Genomic DNA, 21,290 nt, shown 5'->3' with positions numbered 1-21,290 from the left:
TTATTTTATAGTTAGTTATTTCCTATGGAACCTATTTTCTATAAACTATATAAAAAAAAAATTAAAGAACTATTACAAAACCCCATTAAATTAATTATTTTTATCTAATTAATAATTTTCCAAAAGAAAAGTTCACTATAAAAGATGCTATCACTGCCCACAAATGAACAGATTTGATTTGTTAACTATCAAACCTAGAAAAGTTGAAGTTTTTCCTGGCATTCTCTAGAAGAAAACATGAGAAACTGTAAATATTGTCGTCAGAAAAGGAATTCAAACAAACATTTCACTAATTGCTTTGCTTTTAACTTTCAGTAAATCTTTTTTTATTTGCTGTGGTACTTATACCCTCAATTTATGCAGCCGTTGGTCGCGCTAGACCAGATTGTAGCTCTCAACCGAACGGTGCTATTATAACAGATCCGAAATCTTGTGCTCATTACTATCAGTGTTATTTGGGTCGTACCTTTCGTAAACGTTGTTTGGGTGGTTTTTATTATGATGAGAAAATGAAAATGTGTAATTTCCCGCAATTTGTTCAGTGTAATGGTCGTGGTGTTAGAGGTTCTAGAGAAAATAGTTCTAAGAATTGTGGCGAAACTACTACGACTACACCTTGTAATCCTCCTGCAGCTCCAACAACTACTACTACACCATGTAATCCTCCCGCAGCTCCTACAACTACTACTCCACCATGTAATCCTCCAGATGCACCAACAACTACTACTACACCATGTAATCCTCCAGCTGCCCCTACAACTACAACTCCACCATGTAATCCTCCAGATTCACCAACAACTACTACTACACCATGTAATCCTACCGCTGCCCCTACAACTACCACTCCACCATGTAATCCACCAGAAGCTCCAACAACAACTACTACTACACCATGTAACCCTCCCGCTGTACCGACAACAACCACTCCACCATGTAATCCTCCAGCAGCTCCAACAACTACTACTACACCATGTAATCCTCCAGCTGCCCCTAAAACTACAACTCCACCATGTAATCCTCCTGCAGCTCCAACAACTACTACTACACCATGTAACCCTCCCCCTGCTCCTACAACTACTACTACACCATGTAATCCTCCTGCTGCTCCTACAACTACCACTCCAACATGTAATCCTCCAGATTCACCAACAACTACTACTACACCATGTAATCCTCCCGATGCTCCTACAACTACTACACCACCATGTAATCCTCCTGCAGCTCCAACAACTACCACTCCACCATGTAATCCTCCTGCAGCTCCAACAACTACTACTACACCATGTAATCCTCCCGATGCTCCTACAACTACCACATCACCATGTAATCCTCCTGCAGCTCCAACAACTACTACTACACCATGTAATCCTCCCGCTGCCCCTACAACTACCACTCCACCATGTAATCCACCAGAAGCTCCTACAACTACTACTACACCATGTAATCCTCCCGATGCTCCTACAACTACCACTCCACCATGTAATCCTCCAGATTCACCAACAACTACTACTACACCATGTAATCCTCCCGATGCTCCTACAACTACCACACCACCATGTAATCCTCCTGCAGCTCCAACAACTACCACTCCACCATGTAATCCTCCTGCAGCTCCAACAACTACTACTACACCATGTAATCCTCCTGAAGCTCCAACAACCACTACTACTACACCATGTAATCCTCCAGCTACCCCTACAACTACAACTCCACCATGTAATTCTCCAGATTTACCAACAACTACTACTACACCATGTAATCCTCCCGCTGCCCCTACAACTACCACTCCACCATGTAATCCACCAGAAGCTCCTACAACTACCACTACACCATGTAATCCTCCAGCTGCCCCTACAACTACAACTCCACCATGTAATCCTCCAGATTCACCAACAACTACTACTACACCATGTAATCCTCCCGCTGCTCCTACAACTACCACTCCACCATGTAATCCTCCTGCAGCTCCAACAACTACTACTACACCATGTAATCCTCCAGCAGCTCCAACAACTACCACTCCACCATGTAATCCTCCAGCAGCTCCAACAACTACCACTCCACCATGTAATCCTCCCGCTGCTCCTACAACTACCACTCCACCATGTAATCCTCCCGCTGCTCCTACAACTACCACTACACCATGTAATCCTCCAGAAGCTCCAACAACTACCACTACACCATGTAATCCTCCAGCAGCTCCTACGACTACCACTCCACCATGTAATCCTCCCGCTGCTCGTACAACTACCACTCCACCATGTAATCCTCCCGCTGCTCCTACAACTACCACTACACCATGTAATCCCCCAGCAGCTCCTACGACTACCACTCCACCATGTAATACTCCAGAAGCACCAACAACAACAACACCATGTAATCCTCCAGCAGCTCCTACAACTACCACTCCACCATGTAATCCTCCAGCAGCTCCAACAACTACCACTCCACCATGTAATCCTCCAGCATCAGCACCAACAACTACTACTACACCGTGCAACCCACCAACAAAAGCCCCAACTACAACACCATGCAACCCACCAACCAAAGCCCCAACTACAACACCATGCAACCCACCAACTAAAGCCCCAACTACAACACCATGCAACCCACCAACTAAAGCCCCAACTACAACACCATGCAATCCACCAACTAAAGCCCCAACCACAACACCATGCAATCCACCAACTAAAGCCCCAACTACAACACCATGCAATCCACCTACCAAACCCCCAACTACAACACCATGTGGTAGCAATGGTCAAAACTCAAACAATGCCAATAAACCCCATAAAAATATAATCCAACAATTATTAGGTAAGTTTCCAAACTTCTCTATCACCCCCTCCTCGATCACTCAACAGAAAAGAATTAACAGCTTGTGTTTAAACAAACGTCCCGGAACTTATGTAAGAGATCCCAAAGATTGTGCCACCTACTATATGTGTAACTTTGATCAGACCATTGTAAGCAAATGTCCCCAGGGTCTTTACTTTGATAGCGAAAAACGTTTCTGTAATTTTGCTAAATTTGTAAAATGCAATGTTTAAGTGTAAATTGTTTATGAAGAATGTTTTAAATAATAAAGGCAGTTGAAAAAAAATGAATTATATAGATGATTTTGGATTATAGTATAGATTTTATCAAAAATTTCACTAATAAACGAAAATTTCATCAAAAATTCTACTAAAAATAAGAAATAATTTTAAAAATTTCAAAAATGATTTCAATATTTTCTTTTTATTCAACCAAAAAATTTTGTTTTTTTTTTCAACAATTTTTTGAAATTTTTTTAAACATTCTATTTTAAATAACAACACACAAACATTTATATAAAATTAACTAAAGATTCCTTTTTTAATAGCTAGCTTAGTTTATAGATTTCTCTGGCAATTCCTCCTTTTGCTGCGTCGCTTGTTCTGCTGGTGGCTGTGTAACCTTTTTACTGTCCAATTTTGATGGCGTTCCTAAAGATATTTCAAAGGCTGGTGCCAAACTTTGGGTATGATTAGAACGTCTACTTTCTAAGCGTATCTTTTGTTTGGGCACTATGGGTTTTCCCTCCTCATCAAATTTGGCTGCTGTAGTTTCAACTTTGGTTTCTTTCACCGGCTTTTCCTCCACCTTGTCGCTAAAGGTATTAACGTCTAAGTTTTGGGGTATATTTGTGTAAATACCCAAACCCATTTTTTGCTTAACATCCTCCAAAGTTTCCTGAGCCTGTTGACGTGCCTTTTCGGCACCCTGTTCCAACATATAAATCAATTCTGTTTTGCGGGCCAAACGTTTGTCTATTTTCGCCTTAATAGGTTTCAAATGTTCTACCACTGCCTCGGCTACTCTTAATTTATAGCGTCCAGTATCTAGGGTTCTAGCTTCTTCGATAATTTTCTCTATAGGTGTTCCAGATACTAAGGAATGTATGGCTACCAAGTTTGATACCCCCGGACGATTGGCAGGATCATAGGTTACATCGGAAGTGAAATCGGTAACAGCTTTTTTAATTTTCTCCACTATAACATCAGGTTCATCACGTATACTAATAGTGGCTCGAGTATCGGGATCAGATTTCGACATTTTCTTAGCCGGATTGCGTAAAGAGCGTATACGTGCCGCCTCTTGATTGTCAATCATGGCGTGGCAAACGGGGAAAGTTTGTCCATAGCGGGTATTGAATATGCGCGTTAAATGTTGGGTCAATTGTATGTGCTGCAGTTGATCTTCACCCACTGGCACATGGGTGGCTCTGTAGCAGTAAACGGGTTGAGGAAAGGGAGATAAAAGAGGGTAGGGAAATAGCAGAAGATTAGGGATAAGAAGAGTATAAAATTAAGGTTTTTAGGAAGACAGTTTACGATTTTATGAAGTTTTGAAATATATTCAATATTTCGATAACCATAATTTTCCAACAACAATTAGTTTCGAAAAAGAAATTTCGAATAAATTTCCTTTCATTAGTCGGACAACTTGCAATTATATTAAATATTTCTAAAACGATAATTTTTTAACTCAAAACTATTTTCAAAAAAAATTTTGGAATTTCGAAAAATTTTCGAAGTTAAGTTCTCTTTTAAATTCTTTACACTACCTTCTAGCAAATGTTTAAAATGACTCAAAAACAAATATTTTCCAAGTTTAAACCAATTTCGAAAAAAATTTTGAAATTTCGAATATTTTCGAACTTAATTTTTTTCTAAATTAAGTATAGCAGCAGCTTTCTAAAGTTCTAGCAAGAGTTTTCTATAAAATTTCTTAAAAATTCTAGTAAAATTTAAAAATGTTGAAAGAAATTCTAATAATATACATGATTATATCACCGTTTCCAACTTCTTTATATTAATTTCTATTAGTTTTAGATACTACGGTCCTAAGTCCAGCTCTATATTTCTTCCTATTTTCAAATCTTTCAATTTCTCAAAAATTCTCTTTACTTCCCAATAAATAGTTAAAAATTTCCAATCACTTACTTGTATAACATAATATCAGCGGCCTGCAATACTGGATAAACATATAAACCCAAAGGAACATCTTTAACTTTACGCGATTTCTCCTTAAACTGTGGCAAATGACCCAAACGAGCCATGGTAGTCAAACAATTTAATATCCAACATAATTCACTATGTTCCTTTACGGAGGATTGCACAAAAAGATTACCATCTTCTGGATTAAGACCACAGGCATACATAGTGGCAGCCATTTCGAAAATATTTTCACGTAAAACCGCAGGATTCTAGAAATTTCAAAATCACATTGTTATTAACACCCATTTCTGGAACTAAAATTGATTTCACCTGATCAATGGTTATAGAATGCATATCTACTATGCAATAGGTAACATCCTCTTGATTATTTTGCAACTCTATCCATTTTTGTATGGCACCCAAGTAATTGCCCAAATGCAATTGGCCGGTAGGTTGTATGCCGGAGAAGATTTTGCGCGGGTAAAGGGAATTCTCAAAGAAACAAGAATCTTGTCTTAAACCGTTTTTTTAAGGAATATTTTTTTATTAACTCACCTCTTCCTCTTTATTTTTAGGCTTTTCCACAGTCCTTAACGATATGGAGGCTGTTTGCATTAGTTGATTAACTTTGCCAACACTTTTTAGCGGCCATCTTTTTAATAAATTTAAACTATGCATGTTTATTTTTATAAATTAAATCTTCTCCTTTTAAATTTGAATTACAAAATAAAAAGATTTATTTAAAATATTTATTAAAATTCTAACAAATTTTCCCTCAAAAAATTTTCTTTTTCTAATATTCTTGCGTCACTTTGAAGGGAATTTACTCAACTTGCTGTAAAAATACAATAACAATTGCTTAAGAAAAAAATCAAAACAAAAAACATGTGTTTAAAAAGGGGGGAATGTAACAAGAGAGTTACCAGATTACATAAACGACAAGATGGTGAATTTTTCGCTTTCTTTAAGTAAATAAAAGAAAAACCGTTATTTTTTTAAAAAAGAAGAAATTTATTTTAATTAAATTAAGAAATGTTGACATAATTTAATAAAAAAAATAATTTTTTAAAGATTTTAATAATAACAAAATGATCAGTTACACTATTTTCTATATTTATTTAATCAAAAACAACAATAGTGTAAGAGAAAAACTCAAAACAAAGTCAGTGTTTAAAAAAGTAGGTAAGTGGTCGAGTTACCAGATTGTACAGGTAACATTAAATTCATATCTTAATAGGGTTTCAAGTTTCTGTTTACGAAAAGTCGATTTTTCGACTTACAGTTTTTAAATTTTAGAATTTTTGGAACTGTTTAACTTCTTTTTCAATGGTTAATAGAACCGCAATTCACGTCATCTTAAGATAAAAACGTTGCCTTTAGAAACGTTTAAAACCATTTAGTGTAATTAAAAAAAAATGATCCGATTTATTCGAAATAAATATTCCTTTATATAAAATAACCTTGTGGTGATTTCTATAAAGTTGTAAACAACTCAACAGGACTTTTTTTCTTTTTATTTGTTTTTACCACCATTTGGTAGATGATTTTAATGCAGACCTATAACTGCTTTCAAGTCTAACCACTTTTCTCAATAGTTTAATAAATAACACTTTAAACACATTAAAAAATAGAAATTTACAACTGTTCAATATTTTTTAATTTTTCTATTTATGTTTTATTTATTATTGTATACTTTAAAAGTTGCACCAGTAAATGTAACACCTCCCCTTCAAGTTTTGAAATTTAAGTTCCAATTTCTTCAAATTTTTTTCACTTTACAATAAATTTCACAAAATTTTAAACAAACTTTTACATGTGGTCTCACGCTTGGCGGTTTTTAATTTATATTTATTAAGAATTAAGTTTTTAAATCGTTTTTATCTCTTTTTTCACAATGAGTTTCATATGTTTTTGAAATAATTTACACAAAACAGAAGTTTAAAAAGTTTTCGTACGTTTTCCGTATTAACTTAAGGCATTTTTTGAGGGGGGAGTATGTGAGAAAAGAGAAGTAAAATGTATTAAATTAAAGGATCAGGCAGGGTTGGAGTAGAGAAATTAAAAGTTAATGGGTTTGCCAAAGGCGGCAGCTACGTTGGCCTCACGTAAAGCCTCAGCGCAGGTCTGAAAAAAAAGTAAGGTAAACATAAGTTAATTTTTAACAATTATATAGTCTAATAAACTTACAGGATGGGCATGGCAGACACGGGCAACATCTTCGGCAGCAGCACCATATTCCATAGCCAAGACAGCTTCATTGATAAGTTCACCGGCAGACTGTAAATAAACGAAACAAATGTATTCGATTTCTCTATAAGGCAAACATTTTCTACTTACGGGACCAATGATGTGTGTGCCCAGCACACGATCTGTAGCCTTATCAGCCAATACTTTAACGAAACCATCGGTTTCATTGTTGGTCTTGGCACGAGAGTTAGCCAAGAAGGGGAATTTGCCTACTTTGTATTCAACACCTTCTTCCTTCAAAGCTTCTTCGGACTTGCCTACCCACGCAACTTCGGGATGAGTGTAAACAACAGAGGGTACACAGTTGTAGTCAATGTGTACGTGACCACCATTCATGCCTTCAACGCAGATAATGCCCTCATCTTCAGCCTTGTGAGCCAACATGGGACCTTGAATACAATCACCAATGGCATAGATATTGGGTACAACAGTTTGGAAGTGATCGTTGACGGGAATGCGACCTCTATCATCCTTAACAATGCCAACATTGTCCAAACCCAAGCCTTCGGTGTAGGGACGACGACCAACGGATACCAAAAGTACATCACAGGTGAGTTCTTCCTTTTCACCAGATTTGGCATTTTCTACTTGAACGGTGACAGAGTTACCACTACGTTCGGCAGCCATGACTTTAGTGCCCAATTTGAATTCGAAACCTTGTTTGGTCAAGATCTTTTGGAAAGTCTTTGAGACTTCACCATCAATACCTACACCACCGATGGTGTTCATGAATTCAACAGCGGTAACTTGGGCACCCAAACGAGACCAAACGGAACCCAATTCCAAACCAATAACACCAGCACCAATAACAATCATTTTTTCGGGTACCTGTTTCAAGGCCAAAGCGCCTGTAGAGGAAACAATCACTTCCTCATCGATGGTAATACCTGGGAAGGGTGTGACTTCAGAGCCAGTGGCAATCATAATGTTCTTGGTATTAATGGTTTCCTCAGAACCATCATCCTTGACAACTTTAACCTCATTGGGTCCTACAATGCTACCCAAACCAGTCAATTGTGTTACCTTGTTCTTTTTGAACAGCTGGGCAATACCACCAGTCAAAGCTTTGACTGCATTGCTTTTTTGTCCCATGAGTTTTTCCAAATCCAAGCTGACACTGCCAACATTAATGCCACGATTGGCCAAATCACCCGAATGGGCCATATGATAGTAGTGAGAGTTGTTGAGTAAAGCTTTGGAGGGAATGCAGCCGACGTTGAGGCAGGTGCCACCCAAGGTGGGATTCTTTTCAACGCTGACAGTCTAGGAAAGAAAAACATTAAAAATTTTGTTTTAGAAAAAAGTTGAAACATTCTTACCTTCATGCCCATTTGGGCAGCTTTAATGGCAGCCACATAACCACCTGGACCAGAGCCGATAACAACCAAATCGGCTTCGTGTGTGCTGGAATAAAAACGTACATTCAAGGCACCCAAAATAGCACTATTAGAGCGCAAAGGGGTCTGTAAAGTTAAAGAAAAGGATACATTAATAAAAAATGTTTCGATTTCAAAATTTTTCTTAAAATTACAAAAGTGGGTGATTTGCTAAGTTTCCTATAGAAGAGTTTTCTACAGAAACTTAATGGTTTTCTATAGAAGAGTCTGTTTTCTGATAATTTTCTATAAAAAGTAAATGCTTTGGATAATTTTATATAGAAAAGTTTCTGTTTTGAACAGATTTCTTTGGAAATGTGTCTCTACTGGCAGTTTTTTTATGGAAATGTGTATGCTTTGGAAACGTTTCTATAGATATGTATGTATGCTTTAGCTTATTTCCTTTAGAAATGTCTACTTTAGAGAGTTTTCTATAGACTTGTGGCTGTGTTGGACAGATTCCTATAGAAATGTGTCTGCATTGGACAGTTCTTTAGAAAAATTTCTGATCCTTAGAGAAATTACATTTCTAATATCGAATATATACTGAATATATGCGACATCTTGAAATAATTAAAGATTACGTTGGATTTCCAGGAACATTAAAGTCTCGAGTTTGCTCCACATTCCTAAAACGATTTCTTCACAGAAAATTATTGACAAACTTATATATCAAAACTTATGATTGTAGAGTACTTGTTTTATTATAGTATGTTAATAAAAAATAAAACGTTTCTTCATGGAACTAATCTTTTTAATATTGACCCCCCGCTAATTAGAAAAAATTATGATTACACACAATGTTATCACATTCATTTAGACATAAAACGCGTGATAACAATACGTATTTGAAAAAAAGACAAAAAAAAAAATCATAAAATACGCATTAAAAAACTGATAACAATTAAATAAAGCAAAATTGTTTAAAATTTAATTAAATACAAGCAAAATGCAACACATGTTTGACAGCCAGCTGGTCACCTTAACTTGCTCTTCTCTATTTATCTATCAGATAGATAAAAAAAACAAAAAAAAATCAAAATTTTGCTACTCCAACCAAAAACCTTATGAATTTTACATAATTTTCGTTATTACTTTAACATTTAAATAATTTGTTTTTCAACTTATTTAGTTTTCTTTTTAAACTTTATAATTTTTGTATAAATTCCCTTTTAAAATAAAGGGATTTTTTAATAACTTCATAATCACTCATTGCATAACCAAAGAAAATTTTTTTCTTATTAACGCAAGTCACTTTTTTTTCCTTTAAACACCTTTCACTTCCAAAAAAAAATCTCACCTTGATGGCATAACTTAAAGCGTTGCGTAGCGTGCACTGCATTTTTTTTTTGAGTTAATAAATTTTGTTTTAAAACTTAATTTTTATAATTAATTAATATTACTACACACACCGCCCGGTCGTTCAAGAAATTCTTGATTTTCGTATAGAAAAACCCGTTGTGACGAAATGCAATGGGCAAAAAAAATGAAATCTGTCACAAGTGACAAACACATTCACACATTTCTACAAAAAAAGAGAGCTTTAGATAACTTAGTTGTTTAAATAGTATTAAATATTAGCAATTTACTACGTAAATAACAACCCTGCCTACATATTTGACAGTTTTAAGCAGTGCTGCCAATATATAAACAAAAGAAAAATATTGCTGAATTTCAGATAATGCCAAAAAGTGAAAAAGAGCACAGATTTCACGGCAATTTTTTTTTTCGTATAGAAGAATTTAAACAAAAAATTTAAAACAAAATAAATATTATGTTAAACTAGTAAAAAAAATAACAATAATTATAATAAATTAAAAAAAACAAAGAAAGTTAAAAAAATACATTGCCAGCAGCAAAAGCTAAAGAAAAAAAATTTCTTGTCTAGCAGATACGTAAAAAAAATACACAGAACATAAAAATAAAATAAAAACGACACAAGTGAAGGCTACCACAAAAGCTAAGGCAGTGGTTAGAGGAGAAAACCATCATATAAACATCAGCCACAACACACAAGCACTCTTTAAAAAGCTGGCTCTAACTGGCTAACTAAAGGTGCTAAATAATTAATTCTTTATCCTAAAAAAATCCTTCAACAAAAAGGAAAAAACATTAAATAGAAAAACAGTTTACTAGCTACAAAGCAAAAAGACCCCTCCCCTCTTGAAGGCAGGGGTTTTTTTTAAACTTTCAAAGCACTCACTCACTACAGGGACATAACGAAATCCAAACATGATGAACAATTATGGCAATATGATGATGGGCGAACAATTTCGCAAAATGGAATCAAATTATTCACCAAAATCCTCACCACATGGTGGCCGTTCACCCGTAGTCTCGCGACAAGATTCATCGGGTACGCTGAAGGCCACAATATCTTTGGGTAAAACACCCACCATTATACAGACGGGACCATTCTATTCGCTGAAAGAACCACCTGGGAAAGGTGAACTGACGGGTGATAAAGATCTCATGACTGAATATGGTCTGCATCATACGTTGACCAAATTTAAGGATAAAAAAGTCAAAGAATCACTAGCCTCATTTCTGCCCAATCTACCAGGAATCTATGATGGAATGAATAACTTGGTAAGTTTTATTTTTGTGGTAAAAGTATGAAATAAGAGTTGTGTTCCTTTAGTGGAGGTTTTTTTGTATGACGTCTACAAAATTTTATTATAATTTTGTTGTTTTTTTTTACTGACTTGTTGGAAAAACCTGTACATTTTTGTTGTGAGGGATGTAAGTAAATAAGATACAAAATAATGGCGGTGTTTCCTTTAAATTTAAGTCATATTTTTGATGACATCCATAAGAAAAGTATTTCTTTAACGTGTTTCAATAGAAAAGTATCTTCTCTGTACAATTTTATATAGAAACGAGTCTGTTCTCAACAACACAAACATAGTATTGTTTTTACTTTTAATAGTTTACTATAGAAAGGTGCCTTTCTTTGAAAGTTTTCTATAGAAATTTGTTTCTCTAGTAAATTTTTAGTAGAAAAATGTCGGTTTCAGATAGTTTTCTATAGAAAAGTATCTGATTTGTTTAATTTTCTATACAGAAGGTTAATTTTCCATAGAAATGAATAGTTCTCTATAGAAACGTGTCTGTTTTATATAAAAGTAACTGTTTCGGACAGTTTTCTATAAAAAAGTGTTTGCTTTGGGCAGTTTTCTGTAAAAATATGTGTTTTACTTTCCTAATTCATTATAAAAAAGTTTTAAATGATTTATTTTTATTAAAAATTTTCGTTTTCTTTTATTTTTCCAGGAAAATAGTACATTACGTAGTGTTATTGATAAACCACCCATAGTTGGCAAAGAATTGTTGCCTTTATCTGCAGTACAATTAGCTGGTTTCAGATTACATCCCGGACCGGTGAGTTTGTTTTTGTAACTATTATTAATAATCTATATCAAATATTAATGTTAAGATCCTATAAAATTACGAAAACGGGGACTGGCAGTACTCAATATTATGGATTATAATGGGACTATTTTGCAGGCTATTGTAGGAATATAGTCCAGACTATTTCAAGTACACTAGGTCCTGACTATAGACCAGAATATATTGATACTATAGTGGGACTATAGTCCCAAATATAGTTAGACTATAGTTCTCACTATAGTAAGTCTATAGTGAGACTATAGTCCCGACTATAATGAGACTATAGTCCTGACTATGATGAGACTTAGTCCCGACTATAGTCCACACTATAGAGGAGCTATAATCCTAACTATAAGTGAAAGTGAAACCTACTATAAACAAGACTATAATGGATCTATAGTACCCACTACATTCTTACATTTCAGACAATTATAACAAGTGAGACTATAGACTCGACTATAGTGAGACCATAGTCCTGACTATAGTGAGATTATAGTCCCGACAATAGTGAGACTATAGTCCAGACAATAGTGAGACTATAGTCCCGACAATAGTGAGACTATAGTCCCGACTATAGTGAGACTACAGTCCCGACTATAGTGAGACTACAGTCCCGACTATAGTGAGACTATAGTCCCGACTATAGTGAAACTATAGTCCCGACTATAGTGAAACTATAGTCCCGACTATAGTGAGAATATAGTCCCGACTATAGTGCGACTATAGTCCCGATTTTAGGGAGACTATAATCGTTACTATAGTGAGACGATAACCCTGACTATAGTACTAACCAGTCAGACTGTGAGTCCTGACTATAGTAAGACTATTGTCCTGAATATAGTGAGACTTTAGTCCTGACTATAGTGAGTCTATAGTCCTGTCAATAGTGATTCTATGGTCCACACTATAAAGGAGCTGTAATCCAAACTATAAGTGAAAGTGAAACCTACTATAAGCCAGACTACAATGGATCTATAATAGTCCCAACTACATTCTTACAATTCAGACAATTATAACATTTTTATAGGGTCGCTGATAATTGTTAATCCATTTCCTAAATACTCCTTTTTAATGCTTTAAAACTTTGTTTCTCTTCCAGTTACCGGAGCAATACAGAGCCTTAAATACAACACCCGCACGTAAACATAAAAATAAACATAAAAAACATAAACACAAAGATGGACAACAGCCACCAGAAACAAATTTAATGGGTAACATACACACTATCATAAAAAGTTCTTAATTTTTCTTAAAATGTTTCTTGCAATCTCTTACAGATTCTTCCGGCTTGGAAACGTACGAAAAGAAACACAAAAAACAAAAGCGTCATGAAGACGAAAAAGAGCGGAAAAAACGCAAAAAGGAAAAGAAACGTAAAAAGAAATCTCACAGTCCCGAACCGCCCTCATCGGGTGGCGTCTCACCCATGTTGGGTCCTACGGGTACCAATACTATGTTAGGCCCTGGCGGTATGCCCATGCAACAGGGTATTGTGGGGGGTGTGGCCGGCGGCGGTGGTGGCAGCGGCGGACCAGGGGGTATGATGGGCGGTAATGTAGGCGGCGGCGCTGGTAGTTTACAGGGCCTATCTGTGGGGGGTGCCAATAATCCACTGGGGTCTGGGCCTGGGGTAACAACAATGTCAGGCCCTGGTGGCATGATGATGCCACAACAAGCTTCTTTATTTTAGTTAAAATTTAACAAAAAACACACACATACATATATTTACTAAAAAGTTTTAAGTCATTTTTTATTAGATTTTTTTTTGCTATCTTTTGTTTTTAGTTTAAAATTGTGTTACTCTCACCTCCTCATGTTTTCCTAATTACCCAGCTTATTTTACCACTTAATTCTTAGTCCAACTGATAAGTCCGCTCAAACAAACAAAATATTGAATTAAAACAAAGATAAACTAAAGTTTTCTTTAGCAGAAAATGAGTAAAATTGTATCAAAATTTAAATATTTTATTAGAATTTTAAAAATTATTATAGAGATTTTTAAAATTACTGCTCATTTTCTTTTTAAAGAATATGTTGTTTATTTTTTCTGTTAAAATTAGTAATAGTTTTGTTCCCCCTCCTTTTCCCTCTTTTTAAGTTTCCATTTTTTATTTTTTATATAAACTAAGCTTATTCAATTAAAAACGAGCTTCCAATTTAAGTTTTCTTTTTCTTAATAGTTATTTATCTTCTGTTTTCAAATTTGATTTACCTTTTTGTTTGTTTCTTTTTTACGAAAAAAAAACTACCTCTCCTGCTGTTTATTTTTTCTTTAAATTCTTTTTAGATTTTTTTTTTAATTAAACAAAATTTGTAATAATTTCTAAAATTTAGTTATTTAATTTAACACACACACTTTTTTATGAAAAAAAATCTATATATTATAAAGAAAGAAAAATAAATATATTATTTAGTTATTTAAGAAGTTGTACGCAAAACAAAACCAACAAAACAAATGAAAAATATTATAATACAATGAAAAACCATAAATGATAAGAAAACTTTAACAAAATATTTAAAAGAAACTAAGTAAAAAAAAATAAAAATAAATTTATAAAAAAAAACAAAAGCAGTGTTTATTTTATTAAATTAAATTTTGCGATCCCATAATATAACCAAAATGGAGATGAAATTTCCTAAAGATAGATATTTTCTATAGAAATGAAATTTAAAACAAACGGAGACCAAATTCTGCAAAGAAATTAGGTAATTCACCCCAAAATATATAGACCAAATATAAAGAAATAGAGCCTTATTGAATTGCTGTCAGATAAAAACAAAATTTCCTTAAAGAAATTGGATCTTGAGTTAAGATGGAAATAATGTTTGCAGAAATTGAGTCTCCGCCAGAAGAAGACAACATTTCTTATAGACGAATATAAAAGTAAGTAAAGAAATTGGGTTTTATGAGGACTAAAGACAAAATTTCCTAAAGAAAGTAAGTCTCAGAGGGGCTCTCCGCCATTAGATGACAAAAATTATCTAAAAATATTGATTCACCTCCAGATAGAGACAAAGTTTCTCAAAGAAGTTGCGTATTTACAAAAAGGACACAAAATTTTCTCAAAGAAATTGTGTCTCAGGAAGATGAAGACAAAAATTCCCTAAAAAAAAAGGTTCCCCAGGCGAATGGAGATAATATTTTCTAAAGAAATTAAGAAATCGAGTCTCCGCCGGCTGTAGACAAGAATTTACTAAAGAAATTGTGTCTCTGCTGGGTGAAGACAATATTTTATAAAGAAATGGCATAGCGGACTGCTGGATAAAGAAATTTTCTATAGGAATTCTATAAAATTAACTATTGCACTTAAATTTATATAGTTTCAATTTACTCGTTTAGTTTTTTTTTTAATAAATTAGTGAAATTTATACTTACTTTACATTTGAGCAGCCAAAATTTTGAGAATGTTTCGATATATAGTAATTGTTTACAAAAATTACTAGCATTTTATGTTTATAATACTTTGTTATATATTCTTTGGTTTGTTATCTTCAATTTAGCTTATTTTATTAATAAAAATGTGATTTAAAACTAAATTTTCTTCAAAAATTCTAAAAAATAACTATTTTTATTTCTAAACATTGCAAAGTTTGAAAGCCACTGATCAATTTCGTTTATTTACCTTTTTAAACACTCTCTTTTAATATGTACACAGCAATAAGCTCTTAAATTTATTCTGCAAAAATTCTTAGCTCTCATATACCTTTTATTTTTTGACATTTTTCCTTTCAGTAGTTTTTTTCAAGTGCTTTTATCAAGTTGTGTTCTTGTTGTTAGTGTGGTGGAGCTGGCTAAAAATCGCAAATTCTATTGCCCCCCACAAAATTTTGTAAAACAAATTCATTCAATAAACTAAAACACTAATTACTTACCTTGCAATTGTTTTATTAAATAAAAAAAGAAAATATTTAATAAGAGTGAAAATTAGCAAAGTTTTAGCTGAATAATTAATGTTAAACAAATTTCGACCCCTTAGCAGCATGTTTAAGCAGACGTCTACAAATTATTGGAACAAAAAGCCGACAAGGTGACCCAATGGTTGGATTCCTTTGATGCCGTTCTTACAGATTGTGATGGTAATAATAAACATTCATTAATTATAATTAATTATAGGTACCTATGCGATAAATATTCTGTTGTAATGTATTAAATTGCATAATTTCATTTATTAAATTTGTTTTTTTAATGTGTGGTTCGATTTTGGTTTAAAAATCTACACAATTTCTTTGCAATGTCAATAATTGGGTTTGTGTGTTTAAAATTGTCTGTTGTTGCTGGTTTCCTATACATGTTAATGACCTTAATGAACGTCATTAGTGACGGGGATGTAAGCTACAGTCCGTCAAGTGAAAGTAATGAAAAATTTGTAACAAATTTCTGAGGCAAACATTTTCATATTAAATTTGCTCACAGCCAGCAGAGAGAATATTGAATCTAGCTAATCTTATTTTTCGTTTACTTTTCAGGTGTTCTTTGGGTTTATGGCAGTGTCATTGATGGTTCTGTGGAGGTATGAATCGCTTTAAAGAATTGGGCAAAAAAATCTTCTTTTGCACCAACAATTCTACCAAGACACGCAACGAATTACTGGTGAAGGCCGTAGATATGGGTTTTAATATCACAGAAGATGAAATTATCTCCACAGCTCACTCGGGAGCTGCCTATTTAAAGGGTCTTAATTTTGACAAAAAAGTATTTGTCATAGGTTCAGAGGGTATAACAAAAGAACTCGATGCTGTGGGTATAGAACACAATAAGGTGGGTGCTGAACCCATGCCTGGCTCTTTGGCGGAATACATTTCTAAACATTTGAAATTAGATGAAAATGTGGGTGCTGTGATGGTGGGTTTTGATGAGCATTTCAGTTTTCCTAAAATGACACAAGCTGCCTCATATTTAAATGATCCAGAGTGTTTGTTTATCGCCACAAACACAGATGAACGTTTTCCCATGCCTAATATGGTGATACCGGGAACGGGAAGTTTTGTTAGGGCCATTGAGACATGTGCGGAACGAAAGGCTTTGGTTATAGGTAAACCCAATAAAGAGATATGCGAACATCTTATCAAAGATGGCACCATTAAGCCCGAAAGAACATTAATGATAGGTGACAGGTGAGTGTTTTAGTTTCCACAATTGTCAAACAAAAAACTAATTAAACGTTTTCCTAGATGCAATACTGATATCCTATTGGGCTATAATTGTGGCTTCCAAACTTTGCTGGTGGGTACGGGCATACATCAACTAAACGATGTGGATACCTGGAAAAAGTCCAATGATCCCGAATTGCTTAAACTTATACCAGATGTGTATTTACCTAAACTGGGTGATTTACTGCCTCATATGTGAATTTTATTTACTTCTTAACTTAATTTAAGACTTGTCACTATCTATCGTGACATTATATCTAATTATTTTTTTTATAAACAATACATTTAAAACATAAATAACTTTTTCATACATAACGCTCCCCATAACCATAATCTAGCCAAAAATGATGCTTTTTTGTTAATGTATAATTTTATGTTGTTAGAACAAAAAATCGGAAATGATAAAATAAATTATAGATTGTAAAGATTTTTACAATATCGATAAAAAAATATGTTAAAGTCTGTGTGTGAGGAAAGTAGGGTGTTAATTCTTGTTAAAAATACTGAGTCAGCTGTTGACATAAAGCTTTTTTTTTCTGCACAATTTTCTTGTTAGAAAAAAGAGAATTTTAGATACAGAAAAATATGTGTAAAAAGAAAAGAGAGTAAATATTGAAAACATGTGTTTATTTTAGAGTTGCCAAAGCTTTGTTTAAATTCTTTCAAAATTTTTTTTCTCAAGGAAATTTCGTCTTCAACCAGCTAAAACTCTATTTCTTTAGACAATTTTCTTTTCAAAGGTCTTATGACTTGATTATTTACAGAATTTGTCTAAAATCTAGTCCCAGAATGAATTTGTAAAGAATTTAAGTTTTGTGCTTCGTTATTTCTTTAGCCTTGGTAACTCATTTTATTCTTTTTATCAAAAAGAGAGCATATTTCCCATAATGTTTGATGATCACTGCTTGTTTTTATAAACATTCTTTCCCTTATGGTTTGAGAAGTACTGCTTGTTTTTTTGTAAACAAGTTATTTCAGTTGTCAGTTATTTTTATTAATTAAATTAAAGTTAAAAAATTTTAAAAAATATTAATGTTTTCTTTGAAGAAAACAATACTCTTTTGGAAAGTATTAAAAAATCCTATAGATTTAGAAATAGATGTAGGAACTTTTCATTTGTTTCAAATCAAGATAAAAATTGTTATATTGTCACCAATAATTGTACCCGCACTCGAACTTCTATAATGCTGCGAGTATAGGTTGCATGGTAAAAGCCATAGAAACATGTAGCAATCGTTTAGCAACGATAATAGGAAAACCTAATCCGGAATTTATAAAATCATTAATAACAGAAGGTTGTATAAAACCCGCCTACACATTAATGCTAGGCGACAGGTGAAAAATTTTGTAACAAAATATGAAAATTTTAACAAATTTCTAAAACATTTTTTTAATTTAGAGTTTCCACGGACTTGTTTGGTTACAATTGTGATTTCTATACACTATTTGTCTCCTCCGGCGTAGATATTTTAGAAGACGTCCAACAATGGCCAAACATCAGATACCTAATTGTGAATTACAAAAAACAAATACCTACCAGATTTTCATCTACAAAAACTCGAGAGATTTAAACCATTTTAATTGAGTAATTTTATAATTTATAGAAAAAGAGAAAGATACCCAAATATTAAAAACTTTTGATAAGAATTATGCTTATTTAAATAAACATTCTCCACATTGTTTAATAACAACATAAATATGTAATTGTTTTGTAGTTTGAGAGTAAAGATCAAGAACGGACGGGTAAAAGTTATGCTGAAGAGGTTTGTATAATTAGAATTTATTTAACACATTAGAAATCCATCCATTCAAATCATATTATTGATTTAAATATGTATGTATGTTTTTAATTTTTCTAACAAATTTGTTTAGTTAATAACATGATTCAACCAAAAAATTTAAAGATCTGGACAAAAATACCTTTAAAGAGTGGTTGGATTCCTACGATACTATTTTAACAGATTGTGATGGTAAGTTGAAAGAGATAACAAAGTATTTTAAACAATTTGTTTTGGAAATTTTGTCTTTGCATTGAGGACACACAATACTGAAGACAAAGTTGGCTTAAGAAATTCATATCCTCCGGCTTGAAGATTAGATTATCTTTGTTTACTTACCAGGCGTTCTTTGGGTTTATGGCAGTGTCATCGATGGCTCTGTGGAGGCTATAAACAGCTTAAAACAAATGGGCAAGAAACTTTTCTTTTGCACCAACAATTGCACCAAAACACGCAAGGAACTACTGGTGAAAGCAGTCGATATGGGTTTTAATATCACAGAGGAAGAAATCATCTCAACAGCACATTCAGGTGCGGCCTATTTAAAGGGTCTTAACTTTGATAAAAAAGTATTCGTCATAGGTACAGAGGGTATAACAAAAGAACTCGATGCTGTGGGTATAGAAACATAATAAGGTGGGTGCTGAATGCATGCCCGGTTCATTGGAGGAATATATTTCTAAACATTTGAAATTGGATGAAAAAGTGGGTGCTGTAATGGTGGGATTTGATGAACATATTAGTTTTCCAAAACTGACACAAGCTGTCACATATTTAAATGATCCGGATTGCTTGTTTATCGCCACAAACACAGATGAAAGTTTTCCCATGCCTCATATGGTGGTACCGGGAACTGGAAGTTTTGTTAGAGCCATTGAACATGTGTGGAGCGAAATGCTTTAGTTATAGGTAAACCCAATAAAGAGATATGTGACATCTTATCAAAGATGGCACCATTAAACCGGAAAGAACTTTAATGATAGGTGACAGGTAAGTGTTTTAGTTTTCACAACTACCGAACAACAAATTATTATCTACATATCATTTTTCTAGATGCGATACTGACATTCTATTGGGCTATAATTGTGGCTTTCCAAACTTTGCTGGTGGGTACGGGCATACATCAACTAAACGATGTGCAAGCCTGGAAAAAGTCCAATGATCCCGAATTGCTTAAACTTATACCAGATATGTACTTACCTAAACTGGGCGATTTACTGCCTCATATGTGAATTCAGTTTTCTTTTGAACTTAATTTTAAGACTTGTTATCAACTGTTGTGACATTTATCTAACTTTTTAAAACTTCCATTAAAAAACAATTACAAAGATTTTTACAATTTCGAAAAAAATTTGTCAAGTTCGGCGTGTGAGTAAAGTAGAGTGTTAGTTCTTGTTTAAAATTACTGAACAAGCTGTTGACATAAAGCTTTTTTCTGCACATTTCTCTTGTATTAAAAAAGAGAATTTAATTACAGAAAAAAATTTAAAAATAAAGAGACTTAAAATTAAAATATGTTTTAGAGTTGCCAAGGTTTTGTTTAAGGAAATCTAGCCATATATTTCTTCAGGAAATTTAGTCTCCAACAGGGAGTCTGAAATTCTTGAAATTGTGTCTTTGTTCTTTTCTTTAGGAAATTTTGTCACCGTCTTAAGGAGGCGTGACTTCTTAATTATTGTCATGATTATGATTATGATTATTAAGAGAATTTATATATTATTCTTTAGTCTTGGCAAATCTTTTCATGCTTTTCATAAATAGAGCAAGTTTTTTTTCTATTTTCCTTAATGGTTTGAGAAGCACTGCTTGCTTTTGTAAACACTACTCTCCTTTATGGTTTGAGAAGTACAGCTTGCTGTTGTAAACAAGTTAATTTTTGAAGTTTCAATTAGTAACTAATTGTCAGTTATTTTATTAATAGAAATTAGAAATTAAAAAGGAAAGATATAAAAAATAAATGTTTTCTTTAAAGAAAACAAGACACTTTTGGCAAATATTTACAAATTCTGCAAAACGTTGTTGTAGCATAAAGTGTTATCAAAAATTCAAGCATAGTTTTACAGACTTAAGATGTCTGGACAGAAAAGAAGTGCAGCAGTTCTTTAAAAGCTTGGAAGCAATAATAACAGATGCAGATGGCAAGTTTTTTTTTGATAAATTAAATAGATTTATAATGATTTTATATAACTGCAGGTGTTCTATGGCTTAATGATGATCCTATCGAAGGTTCTGTAGAAACTTTTAATTGGTTTCAAAATCAAGATAAGACTTGTTATATGTTACCAATAATTCTACCCGTACTCGGCAAAATTTGCAGGAAAAAGCTTGTTCCATGGGTTTACAGGTGGAAGAAAGGCAAATTATTAATACCACTTACTGTACGGCCA

At 33.5% G+C, this 21,290-nt stretch overlaps 5 protein-coding genes and 1 pseudogene across 5 annotated transcripts; 4 read left to right on the top strand and 2 right to left on the bottom strand.

Annotated features, from left to right (window-relative positions):
- Positions 1-174: 174 nt before the first annotated feature.
- LOC119613452 (mucin-2-like) lies at positions 175-3,102 on the top strand. Its single transcript, XM_037969467.1, has 2 exons — positions 175-247; positions 316-3,102. Exons 1-2 carry the CDS (start codon positions 238-240, stop codon positions 3,048-3,050), a joined length of 2,745 nt encoding a protein of 914 aa, XP_037825395.1. The 5' UTR covers positions 175-237; the 3' UTR covers positions 3,051-3,102.
- Positions 3,103-3,223: 121 nt separating this feature from the next.
- Positions 3,224-5,812, bottom strand: LOC119613454 (tryptophan--tRNA ligase, mitochondrial-like). Its single transcript, XM_037969469.1, has 4 exons — positions 5,517-5,812; positions 5,292-5,453; positions 4,968-5,230; positions 3,224-4,246 (listed from the first exon to the last, which is right to left on the bottom strand). Exons 1-4 carry the CDS (start codon positions 5,637-5,639, stop codon positions 3,370-3,372), a joined length of 1,425 nt encoding a protein of 474 aa, XP_037825397.1. The 5' UTR covers positions 5,640-5,812; the 3' UTR covers positions 3,224-3,369.
- An 831-nt stretch (positions 5,813-6,643) lies between these two features.
- Positions 6,644-10,112, bottom strand: LOC119613453 (dihydrolipoyl dehydrogenase, mitochondrial-like). Its single transcript, XM_037969468.1, has 5 exons — positions 9,885-10,112; positions 8,528-8,671; positions 7,299-8,471; positions 7,149-7,238; positions 6,644-7,085 (listed from the first exon to the last, which is right to left on the bottom strand). Exons 1-5 carry the CDS (start codon positions 9,924-9,926, stop codon positions 7,020-7,022), a joined length of 1,515 nt encoding a protein of 504 aa, XP_037825396.1. The 5' UTR covers positions 9,927-10,112; the 3' UTR covers positions 6,644-7,019.
- Positions 10,113-10,259: 147 nt separating this feature from the next.
- Positions 10,260-14,526, top strand: LOC119613459 (mediator of RNA polymerase II transcription subunit 19-like). Its single transcript, XM_037969474.1, has 4 exons — positions 10,260-11,173; positions 11,858-11,965; positions 13,074-13,185; positions 13,252-14,526. The coding sequence occupies exons 1-4, from the start codon at positions 10,817-10,819 to the stop codon at positions 13,662-13,664; spliced, it is 990 nt and encodes a 329-aa protein (XP_037825402.1). The 5' UTR covers positions 10,260-10,816; the 3' UTR covers positions 13,665-14,526.
- Positions 14,527-15,710: 1,184 nt separating this feature from the next.
- Positions 15,711-17,548, top strand: LOC119613460 (annotated as a pseudogene).
- Positions 17,549-18,611: 1,063 nt separating this feature from the next.
- Positions 18,612-20,162, top strand: LOC119613451 (glycerol-3-phosphate phosphatase-like). Its single transcript, XM_037969466.1, is given in 8 exon segments — positions 18,612-18,636; positions 19,030-19,095; positions 19,246-19,526; positions 19,528-19,777; positions 19,780-19,836; positions 19,839-19,893; positions 19,957-19,993; positions 19,995-20,162. Coding segments are annotated over 8 exon segments (912 nt in total). The 3' UTR covers positions 20,136-20,162.
- Positions 20,163-21,290: the final 1,128 nt, after the last annotated feature.

The sequence above is a fragment of the Lucilia sericata genome, unplaced genomic scaffold (assembly GCF_015586225.1).
Source record: "Lucilia sericata isolate MDLA Ls3-8-SP2 unplaced genomic scaffold, ASM1558622v1 Contig002128F_arrow, whole genome shotgun sequence".
NCBI lineage: Eukaryota > Metazoa > Arthropoda > Insecta > Diptera > Calliphoridae > Lucilia > Lucilia sericata.
This window is presented reverse-complemented; position numbering and strand designations above follow the sequence as displayed.